The sequence below is a fragment of the Osmerus eperlanus genome, chromosome 9, assembly GCF_963692335.1.
Source record: "Osmerus eperlanus chromosome 9, fOsmEpe2.1, whole genome shotgun sequence".
Lineage (NCBI taxonomy): Eukaryota > Metazoa > Chordata > Actinopteri > Osmeriformes > Osmeridae > Osmerus > Osmerus eperlanus.
Window position 1 is genome coordinate 7,103,860 of NC_085026.1, and position 20,820 is coordinate 7,124,679.

Here is a 20,820-nt window from a genome sequence, read left to right on the forward strand (position 1 = left end):
TATTATCACAGCCAGGCAGCTCACTGTTACCATGGTTCTGCTCGGTGGATTAATCGCACAATTGAATGTGTTTCTTCCCTCTGACCAGGAGAACAGGGGACAAATATGTGTGTGTATGCATATTGTTCACAACAAGCGGACACCTATGTACGAGTGGACGTGTGTGTCAAGTGTTTTACGCACCTATATCATTGGTGTATCTATTTCAGTCAAACACACACACACACACACACACACACACACACACACACGTATTCCATGGCAAGAGCAACTCAACAGCTCGCTCCCAACTCTTGTTTCCAAGACAACAGCTCATACAGCTAGCCAGCCGGCACACACTAAAGCTCCCTGCCACCAAATCCTGTTTTAAACTGGGGCAAGACTTCTCCAGAATAGTAATAATAAGCATATTGTCGTTGTCCACATGAGTTATCTTTTCCTCCTCCTTTGAGAATCCCATGGCTCTGCGGTGACTACTTAGCCTATTGGCTTCTGAGACAAAAACCCCCGAAAAAGTCAAAATTGCATTTGTATGAGGTAGTTCCGATTTCTTTTTTCATTCTACTCCTGAATTGAGGGCAATTGTAATGATGTGAAACCCCAAAATGAATAACTGGGGTTTATTTGACCATGAGTTTCTCTTCGCTGCCAATCAAGTCAGGCTTACAGATTTGTTATAGTAGCCTATGTCACGTACACACACGCATACCCAGTGTAGAGAAGTCCTCGAAAACCATTTAACAACACAAATGTTTCCCTTTACTGTCTACCCCCCCCCCTTGCTCTCACTACTGAGACGGGTTCACAGCATATACATTATTTACACATGTAAATCAGCTTTCGCATAACCCCTCAAGCTGTGAAAAGGCTATCCCATCAAGAGTCACTTAAGCTCAACTCTGAAGCCCGCCAATATCGGTCTGTATCGAGGAACACACCCCGTTCTATTGTGTCGAAGGAATCTGTGTCACGAAGGTGAGGCCATAATGTGTGGAGGCATCTCATGTCTGACACGTGAGCAATATTTCAAGGTGAAAACAAATCTAGATATGAAGCTGTACTCTGCATAGCCCAAAAGCTGAGCTCCTTTAGAGCCAGTTCAGGGTCTTACACCGAACCAACGTGACTATGGAGAGGTGAGGAGTGAGTGGGGGGGGGTTGGGATGAAAAAGAAGGACAGAGGTGTTTTAAGGGAGGGGAGAACATGTATGTAGAGAAGAAACATTTTGCGTGGAAACCAGGGATGGAGTAGAGAGGTGGTGGAGGAGTCCGGGGGGAGAGGAGGGGAAGACCAGTGCGATGATAAGGGGGGGGGGGGGAGCTGAAGAGGAGGGAGAGAGCCGAGCACGGCAGGATAAAGAGGTGGAGAGTCAGAGGAGGAGCGCGAAGAGCAAAGGAGAGAGCGGTTTGACCGTATGAGGCAGAGATTCAGTGAGGGGGAGGGGGGGGGGTAGTGAGGAGGGTTGATTGAAGTACTTCTGTTGTGACCTCTTGGGTGGAAGACTCAGGGTGCAAGACAAGAGGATGTGGCAGGCAGACTACTGGAGGCTCTGGTTCTAAGGGCCACTATGGCAACCACTTTCACACACACACACACATGCAGACCCCAACCCCCCCCCCCCCGCCATCCTCTGCCTAGTTAACTGAGGTGTCTGTGTGTGTGTGCGTGGGTGGGATGTGCATGGTATGTGCAAACGCACTTACACTGGCCAAAATCTCCCGGAATACGCCAAGCTACAACAGCTTGTCACAACACCGACATCGGAGCTGTAGCAGTTGTAGATGTAGTAGAATTGAACGTTCTTCCCTGTAATCTGTCAAGTTTCTGTCTTTAAACGTTATGACATTCCCAGAAAGAAACGTTGGATTTTATTTTTTTGAAAATAAGTATTTTGTGAAGAACCCTTTCATAAGACCTCCCTTCTCTCGCGGCCGCCAACAGTCACAACCGACTCTGACGGAAATGATGTGTGTCTGCCATGCTTCTGAGTCTATTTTGAATGCCGCAAAATTCAACACACCATCTAATTGCTTGATATCTCAACACTCGCCAAAGATGATGGTCCTCAAACAGCAGTTGAGGAGAAATGAGGAGATTCTGTGAATCTACTGCCTTGGATGGTGAATAAGTGGAAAGGACTGGTTCCCTTAAAATGAATCTTAGGAATACAAAGAATACATTATATTATAATAGTAGGTGTAGTGGATAAACAGTACATTTGTGCACCACAAGCTAACAAAACATTTTAGCATAGTATTTTGAGATCCAGTTTGGTACCGGTTTAGCCTTACTTTGTTAGATAGGCTGCTGGTAGCTAGGCTTGTTGTGGATAAGTGGCGCCAGTAGTCTTCCCCTAAGTTTAGTTTAGCATATAGCTTGTAGAAATTCCTTTCATGAAACCCCCATCGGAATAAAGCAGTAGCGAACCATATCGAGACAATGTTGACTATGCGACATGAAAGTTTAGGAGGTGCTGCAGTAGCTAGCTACCATCAACCAGGAACGCGCTTTTCATTTGAGACACCACTGCAGGCAACGGGCGCAGGCCAAAGCCTGTTTTAGCCCGGCGCCTCCACACCTCTTCCTCATCCCTCCGCCCTCTCCTCCCTGAGGAGGAGCAGGAGGCAACTGACCTTCGCAGGACGAGCGTCTCACACGGTGCCGAGGCCGCGTGACACTGACCAAGCAGAATTAGCCAATCAGCATAGACCTCCCGGCGAGATCAAAGACACGGCCACCTCTCCTCTGGGAGCGAGGCTTACGGAGGGAGAGAGCGAGAAAATGAGGGGGGATGAAAGAGCGGGAAATAAAGAGGAAAGAGAAAGGAAGGGCCACAATGAGAGAGGAGGACATTAGAGGAGGAGGACATTTTTTTTGCACGAGGGGGAGAAATATTGAATTGAAAGAGAAATGGGAGGTAAAACTGCAAGAGTGAGAGAGCGTGTGGGGGTGGGGGTGGTGGACGAGAGAGCGAGTGGAGAGATAAAGTGAGGAAAAAAAACATAACCTATAAAGCTGTACAACCCCTGATTTTCAGTTGGTTGCGTTGATAGATTCTTCATCGTAGACCCCACAGGGCAGAGGGGAGCGAGTACTTTGATTCTTTTTTTTCTTCTTCTCCTGCTTAAGTCCTTCAATTCTGAAGAAGTGTGACTCAAGTGGCCTGGACAGCCCTCCAAGCCCTTGGCCGCCCTCTTAGAAGCTTTGCACATTACAAACACACACACACACACACATTAACATAAGCAAGTGCACACGCACACACGTTCATACATACCCACAGACACACACACACAGCAAGAGGGACATTATGAAAGGCTCAAGTACTTCTTGTTCAAAGAAGTGTAACGGCAAATGTCAACTGTGGCATTGGAGAGAGTGCTCTTCATACGGAGCCTTAAGAATGAAACATCAAACGGAGGAGCTTCCTTTACATGTGTGACTGCCATGTGCGCTTGCCTGTGCACAACATGTGTGCGGTATGCACACATGCCCATGTGTGAGTAAGCAGGAGGAACTGTACAATTCCCTTTCTGGAAACCACGGTATCTTTCTCTGTTAAGCTTGCTGGACTTATTCTTGCCAAGCAACCCTAAGTAGACATGGGTATGTGTTTATCGAGGAACTCGAAGAACTGTTTGTCATGGAGTTTCTGATAGAGACAGTGTGTTTGTGTGTGTGAGGCATGCCAAGGCCAGACAAGAAGTGAAGAGACGCACGCATCGACTGCCCGGCGCAGGTCACATACCTGCCATCTCTTCTGTTCAGCATCAAAAGATACTCATTCTCTCTTACACACACACACACAACGGAAGTCACTGTTGGGCCACACGGTCCACGCTTAAGCACAGTCAGTGACAAACAAAGCACACAGGTACTTTCCTTTTTTGGAAACGTTTGCTCTCTCCCTCTCTCCCTCTCCCTCCCTCCCTCTCCCTCTCTCTCCCTCTCTCTTTCTCTCTCTTTCTCTCTCTTTCTCTCTCTCTCCCTCTCTCTCCCTCTCTCTCCCTCCCTCTCTCTCCCCCTCTCCCTCCCTCTCCCTCCCTCTCTCTCCCTCTCTCTCCCTCTCTCTCCCTCCCTCTCTCTCCCCCTCTCCCTCCCTCTCCCTCCCTCTCTCTCCCTCTCTCTCCCTCTCTCTCCCTCTCTCTTTCTCTCTCTCATGGAGGACAGACCAGATGTGATACCCTCCTTCCTTAAATAATTTATTTGTTTATTTTAATCCCTTCTTCCTTCGGGGTACCTCCAATCATTCCCTTTGATAAGCATCTTTCCCCACAGGTAAGATTAGAGAAGAGAGAGAGAGAGAGAGAGGGTAAGGGAATGGAGGACAGAGAGAGGGACAGCGAGGGTGACAGATTGAATGAGGGGACAAAACGTAGACGCCACTCGTGTCCAATCGCTTCATGCGGCAACCTGAGCCAATCACTGCGGCTAATGGCAACGGAGATCGATAAAGAGCGGAACACTTGGCTCCCCCCCCCTTTCACTTTTGTTACCTTTTAAGGACCTACGGGATATGTGTAGCTAATTCCTATCAGGCTCTCCGATCTACTCATCAGATGGGAGAATACGGAAGCTTCATGCTGGTTTGTAATGCTTTTCCTTTCTCCTCGGTGGAGAGAGACTGGAGGGGGGGACAGAGAGACAGAGAGACAAAGTGAGAAAGAGAACTTAAAACCACGAGGCAGGTAAACAGCATGATCAGAACCTTGTTATCGTGTCTCACACCCATTAAACCCACACGAGCTGCAGGACACGGTGCATGAAACGGTATACTGTAAATAGTGCAAATGCAGAGGCATGTCAACTCACAAAAACACATGGATATAGGCTGCCTACCACACACACACACACACACAAAACGCACACATACACACACACACCACAAGCTACACACATACACACGCTACACACATACACACACCACACGCTACACACATACCTCATTATAATTCATGCTAGGTAGAAGGATGTCAGTGATGGCTGGCGCAATCATAATGGGTTCTCCTTACAGTAGACTGGGCAACTCCCAGAGGTTTAACCTCATTTCGGTTCACCTATCATCCCTTATAAAACTGTGTGTCTGTGTGTGTGTGTATGTGTGTGTGTGTGTGTGAGAGAGTGAGTGAGCATGTGGATATATAATGAAGACAAATGATATATTCCCCCCAAAAAATGCTTACCAATTGCAACGAAGCAAGAGCAACAAAGTGATCAAGCGTACAATTTAGGGCCGCCGTCTAAACCGCTTCATTTCAGCTTCGGAAATACGCTTCCCCTCCTCTCTAATCAAGATTAGACCTCAGGGCCATCAGCGGAGTCGCACCAATCAATTAACCGCAGCGTCAGACCAACCACTGATATCAACCAATCAATTAAGGGGCCGAGGATAACAGAGGAGTCGTCGTGACGCGCACACAGATTGAGGGCAGGAAGTACATGGCCCACGGTTTGACTCATCCAGGTGGATGAAGAAAAAAGAAAAAAAACGATCTAGCTGTCCAGATAAATGTAGCTACCGGGCAAACTAGATTTGCTGGAAATAGATTTAAATATCCATTTTAACGCAGCGAATCATTTGGCTGCTGGCTCTCCAGCCAGCAGGTAACGGCCAAAAAATTGCGTTTATCCAAAAATAACGGAGCGATGGAATGGAGATAAATCTGAAAGGATGAGAGAGAGAGAGAGAGAGAGAGAGAGAGAGAGAGAGATCGAGCACATATCTGCAAAACTGAATGATCATTTGAAAGGAGGTGGGGGGGGGGGGGGGTGGGGGGGTTGAGTAAATACGCAAATTCAAATTGTGATTAAACAAACAAAGATGTCCTCTACGACTGACTGTGGTAGAGATGAGGATTGAGGTAAAACAGATTCGAAATGAAGACAATCCGTTTGTGGGAGGAATGAAAGAATGGCAAAATCTCCTCTAAGGGATGAGCTCCTGCCATCCTCAGCTCACACTTGTCTGTGTGTGTGTGTGTGTGTGTGTGTGTGTGTGTGTGTGTGTGTGCGTGTGTGTGTCATCCAGGGAGCGCCATTCAGTCTCCCACAAAGGCACTGTAATTACCCACTGATACGGGGGCAAAAGGAAAGGGCAAACTGTAACTGTAGCGTAGGTGCACTCCCACCGAGGAGAGAGAAGCCTTATCTGCTGCTGATCAGCGATCACCTTCTTTCTCCTCCCTCTCGTTTGCTTTTTTCTTGTCTCTGTTCCATACTCATACTAACTCCTCTAATATGTTCCGTTCCTAGTTCATTTGACAACTTCAGGTACCGTATGTTGGAACACCTGGTCATGCGCCTCTGGACGATGCTTCTGTGGGTCCGGTCATTCGACCAACTTGGTGGTTCCCAATATTAAATTCTTAATCCTACAGTCGGAAATCTTATATCATTCGTCATTCTGAAGTTGGCGCAAATTCTGTTACTAAGAGAGAGTTTGGGGATGAGGTCTCCTTTCATTCCCCCCCCCCCCCCCCCTTGTGGAAGTCTTACACCTACCTCTCCCCCCCACCTCCCCTATCACCCTACCTCTCCCCCCCACCTCCCCTATCACCCTACCTCTCCCCCCCACCTCCCCTATCACCCTACCTCTCCCCCCCACCTCCCCTATCACGCTCCCTGACAGTCTCGTGGAGGGCCTTCCATTGTCTGTTACTCAATTGAAACCGTACAGAGAACGTACACACTTGAGAGGGGAAGGGGGTTAGAAAATGTGAAAGAGATACAAAATGGAAAAGGGATGTTGGAGAAAAGAAGGGAAAAGAAGGAAGGGCGGGGAGGGGAGGGGGGGCATCAAGTTTGAGATGGTACTCCGAGTAACCTATGATAGCTTAGAGGGGAGAGAGTTGGTGGGAACACATTTGCATGCATGTTTCCGCATGTCCCTCCTCTGTGTGGTTAAATGGGGTACGAGACGCCAAGAAGTTTAATTAAAGAACGCTTGATTAATTCCTCAAACTCCATTTCGAACGATTAGGAGGCCATCAAAGAGATATGCTTGCGCGCACACACTCCACACAGAGTGTGTTCATACACACAAATACACACACACACACACAGACACACACACACGGCAAACAACTACTAACAACATAAACGCTCAAGAGCTGTGCTCTGCAGATATAACAAATCTGTTTACGCGCCTGCCGTTGACAAACATGAAAGCGCTCACCATTATCTGCTTTCCACGCAATTCATTTAGGTTTCCGGTTTCAGATGATGGAATTGACATGATAGTGAAAAGAAAGGCTATAAACCCCACAACTGAGGCTGTCATATCTTACCTAATATCACCAGAAGTGTGGGATACTGTACTCCTTGAAAGGAGAACTTCCCTTGAAGACAGGTTAGCTAGCAGTTGGCTACGGTGGTCCCCTCAGGGGCCAAAAGTGTCTGCAAATCCTTCGCCTCTCCGTTGCTCTTAATTGAGTGCTTAATGTCACTGGCTGGCTAGGGACCCATATGTACCTGGCTTCTAATGCCTAAGTATGACACTAATTAGAAAGGGGGGAGGCTTGAGAGATGAAGAGCCCTTGAGGAGTTGGACGGACCTGCCATGAATTCCCTCCCCCCAAAAACAGTTTTTTTTCAAGTCATGTTCCTCTCCTCAGTTCTAGTGAGTGGATGTTTGGTGGATATGCTTTCACCTTTCTAGTGTCTCTCTCTTGTATCCATACCTAGGATGAAAAGTGTGAACAGAACAAATGTTTAGGCCCATAAAAAATAAAAAAACGAAATGAAATGAATGCTAGTGTTATTAGTGAATCCCTAAATAATCACCGCCATGTCTGCTATGCCCTCTTTAGTCATCTCCTTGCCCTAGGCTAGGGGTAATGAGAAGAGGGCAGGGGTTTGATATGGAATCGGGCCAAGGTTGACAAGGACAGAGCTGTAAAACAGTGTCGGGGAGAGTGTGTGTGTGTGTGTGTGTGTGTGTGTGTGTGTGTGTGTGTGTGTGGGGGGGGGGTTAAGCAAGAATGTCTTGCTCCTCGTCCCTCTCACCATCCCCCCCAACCTGTGCACCCCTCCCGCACTCATTCTCTCTTTGTCTGGCTCATTGCCTTTGGGTGGACCGTGGATGACGGGCTACCATAAGGCTGAACTGAGGCACGGAGACTGCAGATGGGGACACACAAAGCCTGAAACAAGGTGAGGCAAGAAGAGAGCAGAAGGAAGGAGAGAGAGAGAGAGAGAGAGAGAGAGAGAGAGAGAGAGAGAGAGAGAGAGAGAGAGAGAACATGGTGGAGAGAGAGAAAGAAGGCGAGGGGAAACAACAATGAGAGAAAGGGGAAAAAAGAGAGAAAGACAGAAAGTGAGAGAAAGAGATTGGCATCAAAAGAGAGAGGGGGAAAGAGGAGATAGGGAAACAGAAGGAAAAATACAAAGAAAGAGAGAGAAGGAGAAACGGGGTGTACAGGGGAAAGGAAGGGAAAGATGGCACAAAATGCGAGAATGCGAAAAGATCCTCTGCCGGTACTTTGGCCCTCCTCTCTCAGAGAAAGCGGGCACGGTGTCAGGTGTTTAACAGAGCAGCGATGACTGATAGTTGCTCTGGAAACAGTGAAGAAAGCAAGGAAGGGGGAGGAAGGCGGAGGGGGAGGTGGCGGGCGAGAGGTGGAATACACGGAGGGCTCGACAAAAACACGGGAGAAGGGGAGAGTGGACCCAGAGGAAGGAAAGAAAGTAAGACGGAGAGAGGCAGAGCGAAGGAGAGGGGCCAAAGGAAGGAGAGGGAAAGAGACAAAAAGCTGGACGGAGGAATGGAGGAGAGAGAGAGACGGGGATATAAAAAACTGCAGGAGAACCCCTCCAACGTGCGATGGCAGTCGCCCGCAGCGGCTGCGTGGCCTCGTTGCCATGGCGACAGGAGCCGGGGGGCGCTCGCCAGTTACCGAGTTAGCGGAAGGCTGCGAGAGCGCGGCCGTGTCGTCGCACGGCCGTAAATCTGGAGCGTGTAAAAGAGGTGGCGGACGGGCATCCTTAATGTGTGTGTGTGTCGTTGAGCGTGCGTGTGGTGTGTGTCTGTGAGGAATCGAATGAGAGAAGGGTGGAAGTACGTCGTAATGTGTGCAGTGCTTTCAAAATGAAAAAAAATACAAAGTGAGAAAGTGTGAGTGAGTTATGGTGTAAAAGCCTAAGCAGACCTCCATTGCTTGGCAATGTTCACGACAAAGAACAAGTATAGAGATTAGCCCTTTCTCATGAAAAGACGGAAGAAATGCACATTCGCACACACCAAAATGGACAGAAATTGTTTTTTTCTTTGAGTGGATTAGTTGAATTATTTGGAAAAGATGTGCCTTTACGTTGCACTAACACGATTTTGCCAAGACAAAACTATCCTGTATGTTTGTCCTATCTCATGTTCAAGATAAAAAGCCCTTGAAGAAACAACTTTTCCTTGCTTGTGCCCAGACAGATATGTGGCCAAAACCCTTTCTTCTTCACACAATTCCTTAATATCATAGGCTATCAAATACACACATAAGCAGTAAACATGACAAAATAATCATATCCGCAAAAGTGCACAGGAGCGCACACACGGAAACCGCTATCCTGGAGGCTCTTTTAGGAGGAGTGTACAGTAGGAACTCTGGCATTTTCTCTCTCGATCACCCCTAGATACCTCTTTCTCTCCCTCCCTCTCCCTCTCCCTCTGGGCAAGTGTTATTATTTATCACTTTGGAGTGATAATCTGGACTAAACACTGCCCTGGGCAAGCCGATAAACTTCACACACACACAAACACACACACACTATCTTCTCAGATCTCAAATGGATTTTTTGCGGGGTTTGTTTTCCCACTTTTCGCCGAGCGCATTTTCCCCTCCCTCCTCTGCTTGGCTTCTCCCTCCCTCCCTCGCTCGCCCCTCCGTGTGCCCCTCCTCCCGGCTGGCTCCCCACATTCCCAGCATCAGAGGTGACTGAGAGGGAAAGCATCAGTGGGACCTACAGCTCTCCAGCTGTTAGAAAGATACAGTAGATGGCGGAGAGAGGCCACCAATTCGGAACGAGTCGCGGGTTCAAACGTTCCTGACGCAACAGCCAAAGCTGGGACCTGTGACCTGTGCCTGCATGCCATATACCTGCCTTCCTGCCGTCAGAGGAAGAGGTCAGGGCTGGCCTCCGGTCTGCCGTCTACCACAAACACGCTTTTCATCCCACCTCGGGTCAGGTGACGAGTGTCAAACAGATGCAAAACTACGAAAGGTAGTTCTGGCCGACAACAGCCAAATAAATCATATAGATCTCAGAGCGCTAGGGTGTTTTATGCAGGCCTGTGTTGTGGAGTTGCCCATGTGAATCTCATGGCTGGTTATCCCCCTCTCTGAAGCCACGTGGATGCAGGCGCTCCAGGGTCGGCATTTATCTTGAGACATTTGCCCTCAGACTTTCCTTTAGATGCTCTCCACAGACGTTCCCCTCACACATTCTCCTCACACGTTCCCCTCACACGTTCCCCTCACACGTTCCCCTCACACGTTCCCCTCACACGTTCCCCTCACACGTTCCCCTCACACGTTCCCCTCACACGTTCCCCTCACACGTTCCCCTGACACGTTCCCCTCACACGTTCCCCTCACACGTTCCCCTGACACGTTCCCCTGACACGTTCCCCTCACACGTTCCCCTCACACGTTCCCCTGACACGTTCCCCTGACACGTTCCCCTGACATGTTCCACTCACACGTTCCCCTTACATGTTCCCCCTCGGCGTTCCCACCTGAAAGCCTCCAGAGCAGTTCTCTCAGGGAGGGCAGGGGCCACTTGTTTGAAAGCCGTCTGGAAGTCCTCAAGCTTCAGGAAGCCTCGACCTGGTGACAGACAAAAACATGCCGGAGTCAGGACTTGATTTGTGTCTATCAGCACTTGTGTGTGTGTGTGTGTGTGTGCGTGCGTGCGTGTGTGTCTGTGTGCGTTTGAGTAGGACACAGTGGGGGATGGAGAGTTGTGTGAACCCTTTGATTAGGTGGAGGTGGTATGAGTTTGTGTGTGTGTGTTTCTGTGTGTGTGTTTGTGTGTGTGTGTGTGTGTGTTTGTGTGTGTGTGTGTGTGTTTATGTGTGGGTGACGATGACTCTGACGGTGCCGTCTAGTCGCCCTGTCTTTCAGGATATGGTAATGTACACATGTATTATTCCAGACTGGCATTATTCTGGTGCGCCTGTCTGAAAGATATCATCAACTATTGATGCGGATTAACTATTGATAGGCATTAAGAGGGCTCCAATCTTTGTGTGCCAGGAAATGCATGCACCCACACACTCGTTTGCAAGCACACACGAAGCATAAACACAACACCGCAAACCTCCCTCGCTCACACAGGCACAAAAAAAACGAATTTGCGCAATCTTTCTCTTTGACACGCACACACACATAAATGGAGCAGAATTAAACTGACCGAATGATGGTCTGGGTGTGTAAATCCGAATTCAGCACTCACACAATGGAGCAATCTGCCCGAGTGTGCGAGCCCAAAAAGTGCCTGAAAAGATGGAGAGCGAATGAGGCCTGGCGGACAATCTCACCGCTAATTGAGAGCAGTGCTACTCAATCCCAGCTCGATAATACCAGACACACGCACGCGCGCACAAACAAAGATATCACCGCGCACACGTGCCGGACACACAGCCACTCGAGGCTCACACCGCCCGACGGTGGGTACATGTCAGTGAGAGTCATAGAGGAGGAGAGAGAGGGAGAAAGGGGGAGAAGGAGAGCGATAGACGGAGAGAAAGAGACGGAGCGAAAGAGACGGAGCGAAAGACGGAGGAAAGTTGGGGAGAATGTGCATGGCGGAGCTACGTCCCTCTTCATGGCTCGGTTCCGATAAGAACGGGTCTTAAACGAGCCGGCCGTCTCCGACACAAAAGGTCCTCGTCTGTAATGGAGGCTGAGTGGGGGTTAATGAAGAGAGGTCCCTGGGCCTTTGACAACAGATTTAATCATGGCAGTCACACACCCACACACGCACCCACACACAAAACTTGCATTGCATACCCGCAGACAGACAGTGTCTCACACACAGGAACACACTGCCACATGAACACGCTGTACTGTACACACTCCCCTGACTATAAATTGGGGGAACCAAATTAATTGGATAATTATACTCCCACCTCCCGGTAGACCAGGCCGGAAACAGCTGCTGTAAAACTAAAATAAAACCACCTAGCTTCTATTCCACCGCCTCTCGGGGGGTCTCCCTTTAAGGTTTCACTCCCCACCCCCCCTCCCTGAATATCAGTGAGTGTGTGTGTGTGCAGAAGTCAGTCAGGAGTCGCAGTAAGTCAAACCTTCACGTCATCAGCAGAGAACTCTAAGCCTCGACACAAAAAGGAGGGGACATAGTGCAAAGACGAAAAAAGAAAAAAAAAAAACACGTACGGTTCCGTACGCACACACACAACCTTTTCAGAGCTTGGGGCAAACGGTGCCGGCGCCACAGGTACACGCAGGAACACACCACCCGTCCTCGGCGGCTGGGGATTGTGCACTGCAGAAAAGCATCGAGGCTGACACCGGCGAGCCCTCCGAGGACAAGGAGAGGAGAGAGGCCCTGCTTCAACCCCAGGAGCTACGGCTTGGCGCCCCTCTCTGGTCAAGAGGGGACACTGCGCTCTTGTTCCCACCAGCTGTGAGGCTCCCGTCCGCTCGGCCGTGGCTTTGGGTAGACTTGTTGGCAGGAAAAGTGGCAGCGAAAGCGCTGTTGATGGTGATGTCTAACGAACGGTGGGAACGTCACCGAGGAATGATGCGGGTCGGAGGACATGAGAAAGCAGAAAGGAACGCGAGGGTGAACGATACAGAGAGAGAGAGAGAGAGAGAGAGAGGCGAAGGGAGAGAGATGGAGGGCAGAAAGAGATACAGAGAGAGATGGTTGGGAGGGAGGAAGAGAGAGAGAGGGGGAGAGGAGGAGGCTTGGGAGTGAACATACAGTGAACATCAAAGGCGTTGAAGATCTGCCTCGTCTTGTCGTAAGGATCCTCCCCTGACAACTTCCTCCCCATGAGGGGTACGAACCGCTCCACAGAGACGCCTTGGAGAGAGAGAGAGAGAGAGAGAGAGAGAGAGAGAGAGAGAGAGAGAGAGAGAGAGAGAGAGAGAGAGAGAGAGAGAGAGAGAGAGAGAGAGAGAGAGAGAGAGAGAGTGGGTGCGTAAGTGAGAAATATGGTTTGAGCAATCGAATAAGTGGAAGAGTGATCTAGTGAGTGAATGGGTGAGCGGGGTCTAGTGATGAGTCATCCTTATATCTCTTTAGTCACAATCAAATTGACTCACTCAAATATCAAAGACGGCCCCCCAAAAAATCGTGTCCTCGTGTTTTGAGACACACACACGTGCACGGCTGACATGCCAAATGTCTGCTCCACCAATCCAGACAGACCATCTAGCTTGGCATCCCCTCTCTCCCCCTCTCTCCCCCTCTCTCTCTCTCTCACACACACACACACTCCCCGCAAACCAGGCAGAGTGTCTCTGGCAGTGAATGAAAGCCAGCCAGGGCAGCATGCTGTGGGGCTTTGTAAAAAGACACATTTCACATCTCAGTTTCTCTTCACTTAAAAGAGGAGAGAGAGAGAGAGAGAGAGAGAGAGAGAGAGAGAGAGAGAGAGAGAGAGAGAGAGAGAGAGAGAGAGAGAGAGAGAGAGAGAGAGAGAGAGAGAGAGAGAGAGAGAGAGAGAGAGAGAGAGAGAGAGAGAACAGAGAGGCAGAGTGGGACACTGAAATGTATCCGTCACATGGAAGAAAGGTGTCATCGGGGTGGTCTCTGCTGCCGACTCATCCTGCCCTCCCAATGGAGACTCTCCGTCACACGCCCACACACACACCTGGATACACACGTTCTGCCTCTCCATTTAACCATTCTCCGTCAGGACCGTGACACTCCACGACACGTCAAACCCACGGCCTGTATTCGAGCCTGAGGTCGTGCATCACGCTTCTCAAGAAACAAGAAGACCAGTGGTCTTAGTGTCATCCGTTTTGTCAGGAGACGGGTTTTATTCGCGAGCGTCATCCGCCCGCATGGGAGAGGCAGGGACAGCTTTCTAGCTAATCCCCCCTCACCCCGCTCTACCCCAAAGACCACCGCCACCGATGCACCGTAATCACATGGAGCACAGGAGGGGAAACCCGTTTAATTCGCTACCTCCTTCGCTCGCTCCGAGCCAAATTTAATGGATGGTGGAATATTTCGTCACAGACACACACACAGGTATATTGACACATGCAGAAAATGTACACATATATATACACACGCGCACACACACACAAACGCTAACCCGATTACCTCCCTTCTAGTCCTGGAGGCCAGTATACAAAGGAGGGTTAGCTCCAGGCTAGGAACCAGGTTCACAATGACTTCCCAATTTGGGTCTTCCACCGTTTCACGTCTTATCGTGAAAAGGCTCGCCGTCTCGCCAACTGTCTCCCTTCTCTGGTGCCTTGTTCCATCTTGTCAAAGGCTCCTTTTGGAAGGCTGTGTGCTCAGCATTGATACAATCTTAGTCGTCGTCCCCCACACACACACACACACACACACACACACACACACACACACACACACACACACACACACACACACACACACACACACAGTCCTTCAGTGTGGAAGGATTTCTTTTAATTGCTAGAAATGGTTCAAACGATTACACGGATATCTATTTGAAAAGAGAAGCAGATCTTTTTTTTATTCATCTTGTGCCATTCTATTTTGCTACCCATCTATCCCTACCTTCGACTGCCTATATTACGACCACCAATGCAACAGACAATCTAGCACTACGACTGTATTTACCATCCTGCTATTACAATAAGAAGTGTTTCTACTACAACCAATACCACGGCTACTGCAGCAACTTGTCAACAACATCTAAAATGATTTAACAAAGGCTGCGCATGAAAAGTACAGCAGAAGGTCGAGGCATCAGATGTGCACGAGCAATTCCTGAATAATGAACCGTTCCTGAACTTCCACCAACGTAGCTCCCCGAGACACACTGACGTGAGCCGTTCACGCCGGCTACTGGCTCAGTCTTCGGCTTCAGCTGGCTATAAGTGGGCCGGTGATGAACAGCGCATGAAACCATAATGACGTTTAAACTGCAGGCGCGCCATAAATTAGCCTCAAAAAAAGCCACTGAAGCTGTCTGAGGATGGCCTGAGGCGTGGTGTGTGTGTGTGTGTGTGTGTGTGTGTGTGTGCGTGTGTGTAGACTGTGCCACTTTCTCGCTCATCTCTCTCAAATTAAAAAGGGTGTCAATGGCATTTTCCGTTATACCTTGGGCGGTGGGTATATCTTCCTATTCCTTATTCTGCACAGGCTCTTGAACAGACACATGCCAGGGAGTACATGCACACAAACACAAAATACAATTACACCAATCTGCATCACACACACACACGCACGGAGGAGAGAGTTGAGTGTAGCAGGAGTACATCAAGATGGAGCCTTTTTGTATATTATCATAAATCTACACATCAAGGCTACACGAGTTGAAAGTGTCAGCTATGTAGGCCTGTATGATAATATTATGCATTTCACAGTGGCACATTCAACGTACACTTATGTTTCCTCATTCTGTCAAAACAAGTCGTCATTGTAGGCTACTTTAAAGGCTGAGTGGTAAAACAAATGATAGTATACTCCAAGTCATATGGTAAGAACTGTGTGTTTAAACGCAGTATCATTAGCCTTACCTGGTGAATTTGCTGCTTGGTCTTGACCCATTAAAATGGTTGTTTCTGACTGTAATGAAAATGTACAACAAATCATCTACAGTGTTGAAGGGATAAACAACTTAATGTTTCTGCAGTGCTCAACTACTGTTAGATAATAACATTCTTTCACAGTAAAGATAGTAGTGGCATGTCTCTTCAGACTAAAAGACAATGGCGTCCTCTTGTGGGCATAATTCAACATTACAGGGAAGTTAAGCATAGGGTACTAATACTCTCTCTGGTTCGCCAAAGAAACAAACCGCCTTTGCGGTACGAATAGGGAAATAATGACATACAGTATAAGGGGAGAAGAAAGGGGAGTTCAAATGTAAACTTTCTTTCTTTCTTAAACACCTTCGGAGTTGTTTTTCTGCGCGCTAGGACGAGACAGCAACCCGTCTCGCCAGTGTTGCTTGTCAACATTTCTTACTTTTGATGGTTTGTATCCAAACAGCATAACGACAGCAACCTTCATGTCCTCTCTGCTCAGGTAACCTTTCCCGTCTTGGTCACAAAGCCGGAAGACCTTTACAGAAAATGCCACAAACACCAATAATTGATGTTCAAAGCCAAGTCTCAGGAATACATTGATAAACTAGTCCTGGTTTACTAATTGTTAGACTATTCTTTTAGCCGTAAACTTGAGGGGTACTGTACAGTACAGTAGCCTTGTTTCAGCCAAGAAACGTGACCTCTTATTTACCGTGTCTATGTTTTTCTTGTCAGTGTCAGTGATCACCGTTTGATTGCCAATCGTTTTCGAGAAATAAGTCATTGTTTTCACAAGAAAATCAGACACGCACAATGGCTGGTAATGCTAACGTGCGCCGTTTGGTTTTGATTGCACTTCCTGGTTTGGAACGTGTGCGTTCGTTGCTGTGGTGACATGCAGTCCCGCCTCCTCTTCGTTTTTAAAATCCGCGCTGCAGGTACCAACAGATTCCATTTCTCAGAGAGAGAGAGAGAAAGAGAGATGCATTGATTGGTTGAAAAGCAGATGAATGGTTTCATTCGGGAAGACTCGGATCACTTGAAAATAATTGAATCACTGGTTTGTTCAAAACCTCTCACACACTTTTCAACAACTTGGACAAACTAAAAAAGAACCAAAATTGCTTGTAAAAACTTACAGATAGTTCTCTTATACTGATAAATAGATTGTAATCATATGTATCAGATACATATAGATTGTAGATAAATAGATTGTAATCATATGTATCAGATATTGACAATTATTGATATGATCTCATTTAGGCTACAAGCCGATTAGATAATGGCTGTACACAGACTCATCTATCAGCCCATCCCTACAGTATACACCCAATCAAACATATGCATGCATAATGTACGTCCATCCATTCACATCAATATCTTTGACATAAAGTGACCTAACAGCAAACTCTATGTTAGTGCTGTAACTTCCTCCATTTCTGCCTCCCAGCGGTAGCCAGCCTGTCTGTGCACAGGTGTCTGTGTGGTGGGCAAGACTCCTATCTCACTCCCTCAGTCTACTACATCTGCCACACATCTGGTCATCAGCCTGGCAGTATATCAACCCTGGTTGGCCAGTCACTCATCGCCAGATCGGTTCTTAAAACGACATGGTAGTTCTTTTGCGACCACTCTGTTTGTATTTTTGTATCGTAGTACTCCTGGTTCCCTGTTTGTTCTAACACTAATTTACGGTTGTTCACATGCTTCTCGTTTCCCCATCTGCCTGCCCTGCCCGTTTCTCCTGCCCTGCCTGTCATTCCACTGCCTCTCTATCTGCCATTCAATATGCCTTTACTTTACTGTATTTCTTTAATGAGCTTTGGCCCAATGAGTTTCGCCCCCCTTAACATGTGCAAGCACTTCTGTGCGTGCCGGTCCGGCCCAGGTGTCAGAGCCGTGGGGTATTTTGGGCTCACAGGAGTGCTGTGGGTACTCCCCTTGACAGACATACTGAGACAACAGCTGCTCTATAGAGAGCATAGAGAAGAAAGAGGAAATGAAATACAGTACACACACACACACAGACACACACACATTTGAGGGGACACAGGGAGTCAACTGCTAGCTTTGATTGTGCATGTTACATGCACTTTTTGAAGTTCACACAATTGTGTTAAGTGTTAAGCCTAGGGTTTGGAGCCACTTAATTGGGACTCACTCAATGTGTTCTTGGATAGTGTTGAGGAGCCAACTATTTTCAAGTCATTTTTTCATTCAGTTAATTGTAATTTTAATTCAAACTGAATACCCTGTATCACACATTGAACAGGCGTTTTTTCATTTACTTTTTTTTGAAGAAGTGAAACATGAAACTAACCTTAAACCATCGTCAAACTGTCTTTACTATGCAAATTGAGGTGTGTGTGTGCGTGTGTGACAGGCAGCAAAAGAAAGAGAGAGAGACTGTTCGTGCTTGAGTGACTGTTTCAGTCCAAAACACTGCCCTTTTATAGGGAGTGGTAGATTGAGAGCTTATCTGCAGTGAAGACTGATCTCTTCCAGTGATATCAGAATCTGCTCCCTCCAGAATAGATGACCATGGTCCTGTCTACTGTCTCTCTCACTGCCCTGCTTCTGACCCTGACTGGTAAGACTGCTGTACCAATAATCATATTAACATTTCTGATACTAGAAGTATTTTATTATTAAATGGTCTGTGATGCAAAAAATGTCCTCGCCAAACGCAATATTTTTTAAAGGTTGCTTGGATATGTTGCAATTAAGACACATGATTTTCTCTCCCAATCATTTTATAATCTATGTCCACAGGTTACAGGGCCGCTGTGGTCACCCAAGATAAGTCCATCTCCGTCAGCCTGGGGGCCAATGTGAAAATCCCATGTAGAATCGACAATGACTGGGTATTGACCTGGTACCAACAGAAGACTGGAGATGCCCCCAAATTTTTACTTGTTACTGAAAATGAAAGACCATCTGGGTTGCCGAGCAGGTTCACATATTCGGGAACCTGAGGCACCACCCAGTATCTACACATCAATGGAGTGCTGGCAGAAGATGAGGCTGTGTATCACTGTGGTGGACACGGCTTATCACAGTGTTACAAGTGGATTGGTACCTCATATAAAAACCTACCATAGCACCAAAGTGGATTATAAACGTTTACATGCAGCCTCAAAACTGGATACTATGCTGTTTTGGACTGGGTTAACATTGGGACTGCATTTGCGATCTACTTTTTAACTGTTGGATAGCTTATTATCGGGTTTAAGCTACTCGTGAGTTACTCTCATGAAGACACAGAGCCTACATGGGCAACGTTCTTCTCTCGGGAGGTTTTTGTATTGGTGTGTATCACCGTGCATCCGAAAACTATTTTGGAGGCGGCACTGAATTACTTATAAGTAAGTAAACATTTTAAGTATAAAATTCCAAATAATAGACGGTTGGATATGAATTCTACTTTTTTATATACAAAGAGAGTTTTATATGATTTTATATTATTTATTTTTTTCCATCTTTTTTCCATGGAATGTTTTCTTACAAGCTATATTCAAACTATGCCTAGCTCCTGCATGTATGTTGTTGCTGTTTGGTTCATGTATCTACATAATCCTTCAGTTTTCAAACCTTGTATTAACTGCATTACTGTATTACATGTATGAATGAGATTATTGAATGAACATATTAACATGGTCTCTCATCTGTCACCAGTTTGTGGTACAAAATAGACAAGGTAACAGTGAGGGTTTGCAGACATATACATCTTTGTTTATCTGTAGTAAATTGCAATGACTTATTTATTTAAAAAAATCACAAAGTCCGACTTGACGTAAATTGACTTCTTTCAACAAATTCTACAGATCAGATCTCCTAAAGCTGTTCGAGAATTATTTACCACATTGTTTTACTGATGTGTTTTTCCCACCTGTCTTCTTTAGCGAACCGTTCTCCGTCCACCCCCACTCTGGTTCTGATGGCCCCAACCCAGGCACCACCCTCTGGGGACAGCACCGCCTTGGTGTGCCTGGCTCTGGCCTTCTACCCTGACGATGCCACCGTGACCTGGTCCGAGGACGGAGGCACTCTGACTGGCACTGAGGTCCAGACAGGTGTGTCCCAACGGCAAGCTGACAACACGTACAAGCTTAGCAGTGTCCTCACCCTGACCCCCGCACGCTGGAGCTCTGGACACACCTTCACCTGCCAGCTGACTCACTCCTCACTGAGCAGCCCGCTGAGCAAGAGTGTGAGCAATGACCAGTGTGCCGTCTGAGAGGGATCCCTTTGTGCGACTTCATGGTCCACATGTTTACGTTCTTTTTGTTTCCTGTAGTTGAAAATGTGAATGTTGTAGTCAATGGAAGCCTCTAGTTTTCCAAATTGGTGTTGCAAGTAAAGTGATCAAGTTCTGCCTACTGCTGCCAAGGGTTATTTCAATAAATCAAATTTTAAAACGATCAAAGTGTCTTGATTATCATTTTCAATTGTTGATGGATAAATGTGAATGATGATAAATGTGATATGTTCATAGCAATGCTATAGGTGTGTGCCCAGTTGAGTTAAATGGCACCAAACAAAATTATCTGCAGTAGAGGCTGTAGTAAGATTAGTGGCATTTCAGCAGAACAAACTAGTGCCAATTCAGCAGTCGGACACATACAAATCAGTACAAATTGCAAATAGGCAAAATACAACTATTACATCTCAGGCTTTTTAAAAATGTCTTTTTTATTAGTATCAGTGATTTAAATTACGAAATGAACCAACACTGTAATATATATATATATATATATTGCTGTTTTTGTTTGTTTTGAATCATTTTAAACAATTAAAGCATTTGGGGAATAAAGAAGGAAATCTAATTGAAAATACATACATTAGATGACATACAGTCAAAGATCTACAGTTCATGGCTTTTCTACAAACTGACACAGACAGACATAATGACACTCTCCCAAGACAACGTTTTTTTTTTGGTATTATTTATGTTTTCTTTTATGATGTTTGTCTGAACATCCCCAATGCACACAACATGATATTGTGTCTAGAGAAAGTTCTTCCCGAGATCATCCAAAGATAGGTGACATGTTCCTTCCCAAACCTTCCCAAATCGACATCAACTACAACAACAAAAAACAA

The 20,820-nt window shown here is 47.0% G+C and overlaps 3 protein-coding genes across 4 annotated transcripts in view; 2 read left to right on the forward strand and 1 right to left on the reverse strand.

The window, feature by feature from the left end:
- The window catches only part of efcab11 (EF-hand calcium binding domain 11), a 36,491-nt gene extending 19,872 nt beyond the window's left edge, over window positions 1-16,619 (reverse strand). Inside the window, exons 1-5 of one of the 2 annotated variants that reach the window (XM_062469820.1) lie at window positions 16,430-16,619; window positions 16,157-16,252; window positions 15,706-15,754; window positions 12,941-13,042; window positions 10,728-10,818 (exon numbers count right to left, since the gene is read on the reverse strand). In XM_062469820.1, coding sequence (XP_062325804.1) covers window positions 10,728-10,818; window positions 12,941-13,042; window positions 15,706-15,754; window positions 16,157-16,252; window positions 16,430-16,501 — 410 coding nt within the window. In that variant the 5' untranslated portion in view covers window positions 16,502-16,619. The remainder of the gene's footprint in view (window positions 1-10,727; window positions 10,819-12,940; window positions 13,043-15,705; window positions 15,755-16,156; window positions 16,253-16,429) is intronic. The other variant, XM_062469821.1, reaches the window with a different exon arrangement.
- Window positions 1-20,820, forward strand: part of nrxn3a (neurexin 3a) — a 532,817-nt gene that overhangs the window by 340,427 nt on the left and 171,570 nt on the right.
- On the forward strand, window positions 18,092-20,118 carry LOC134026640 (immunoglobulin lambda-1 light chain-like). Its single transcript, XM_062469529.1, is given in 4 exon segments — window positions 18,092-18,307; window positions 18,490-18,784; window positions 18,976-19,082; window positions 19,620-20,118. Coding segments are annotated over 4 exon segments (792 nt in total). The 5' UTR covers window positions 18,092-18,252; the 3' UTR covers window positions 19,955-20,118.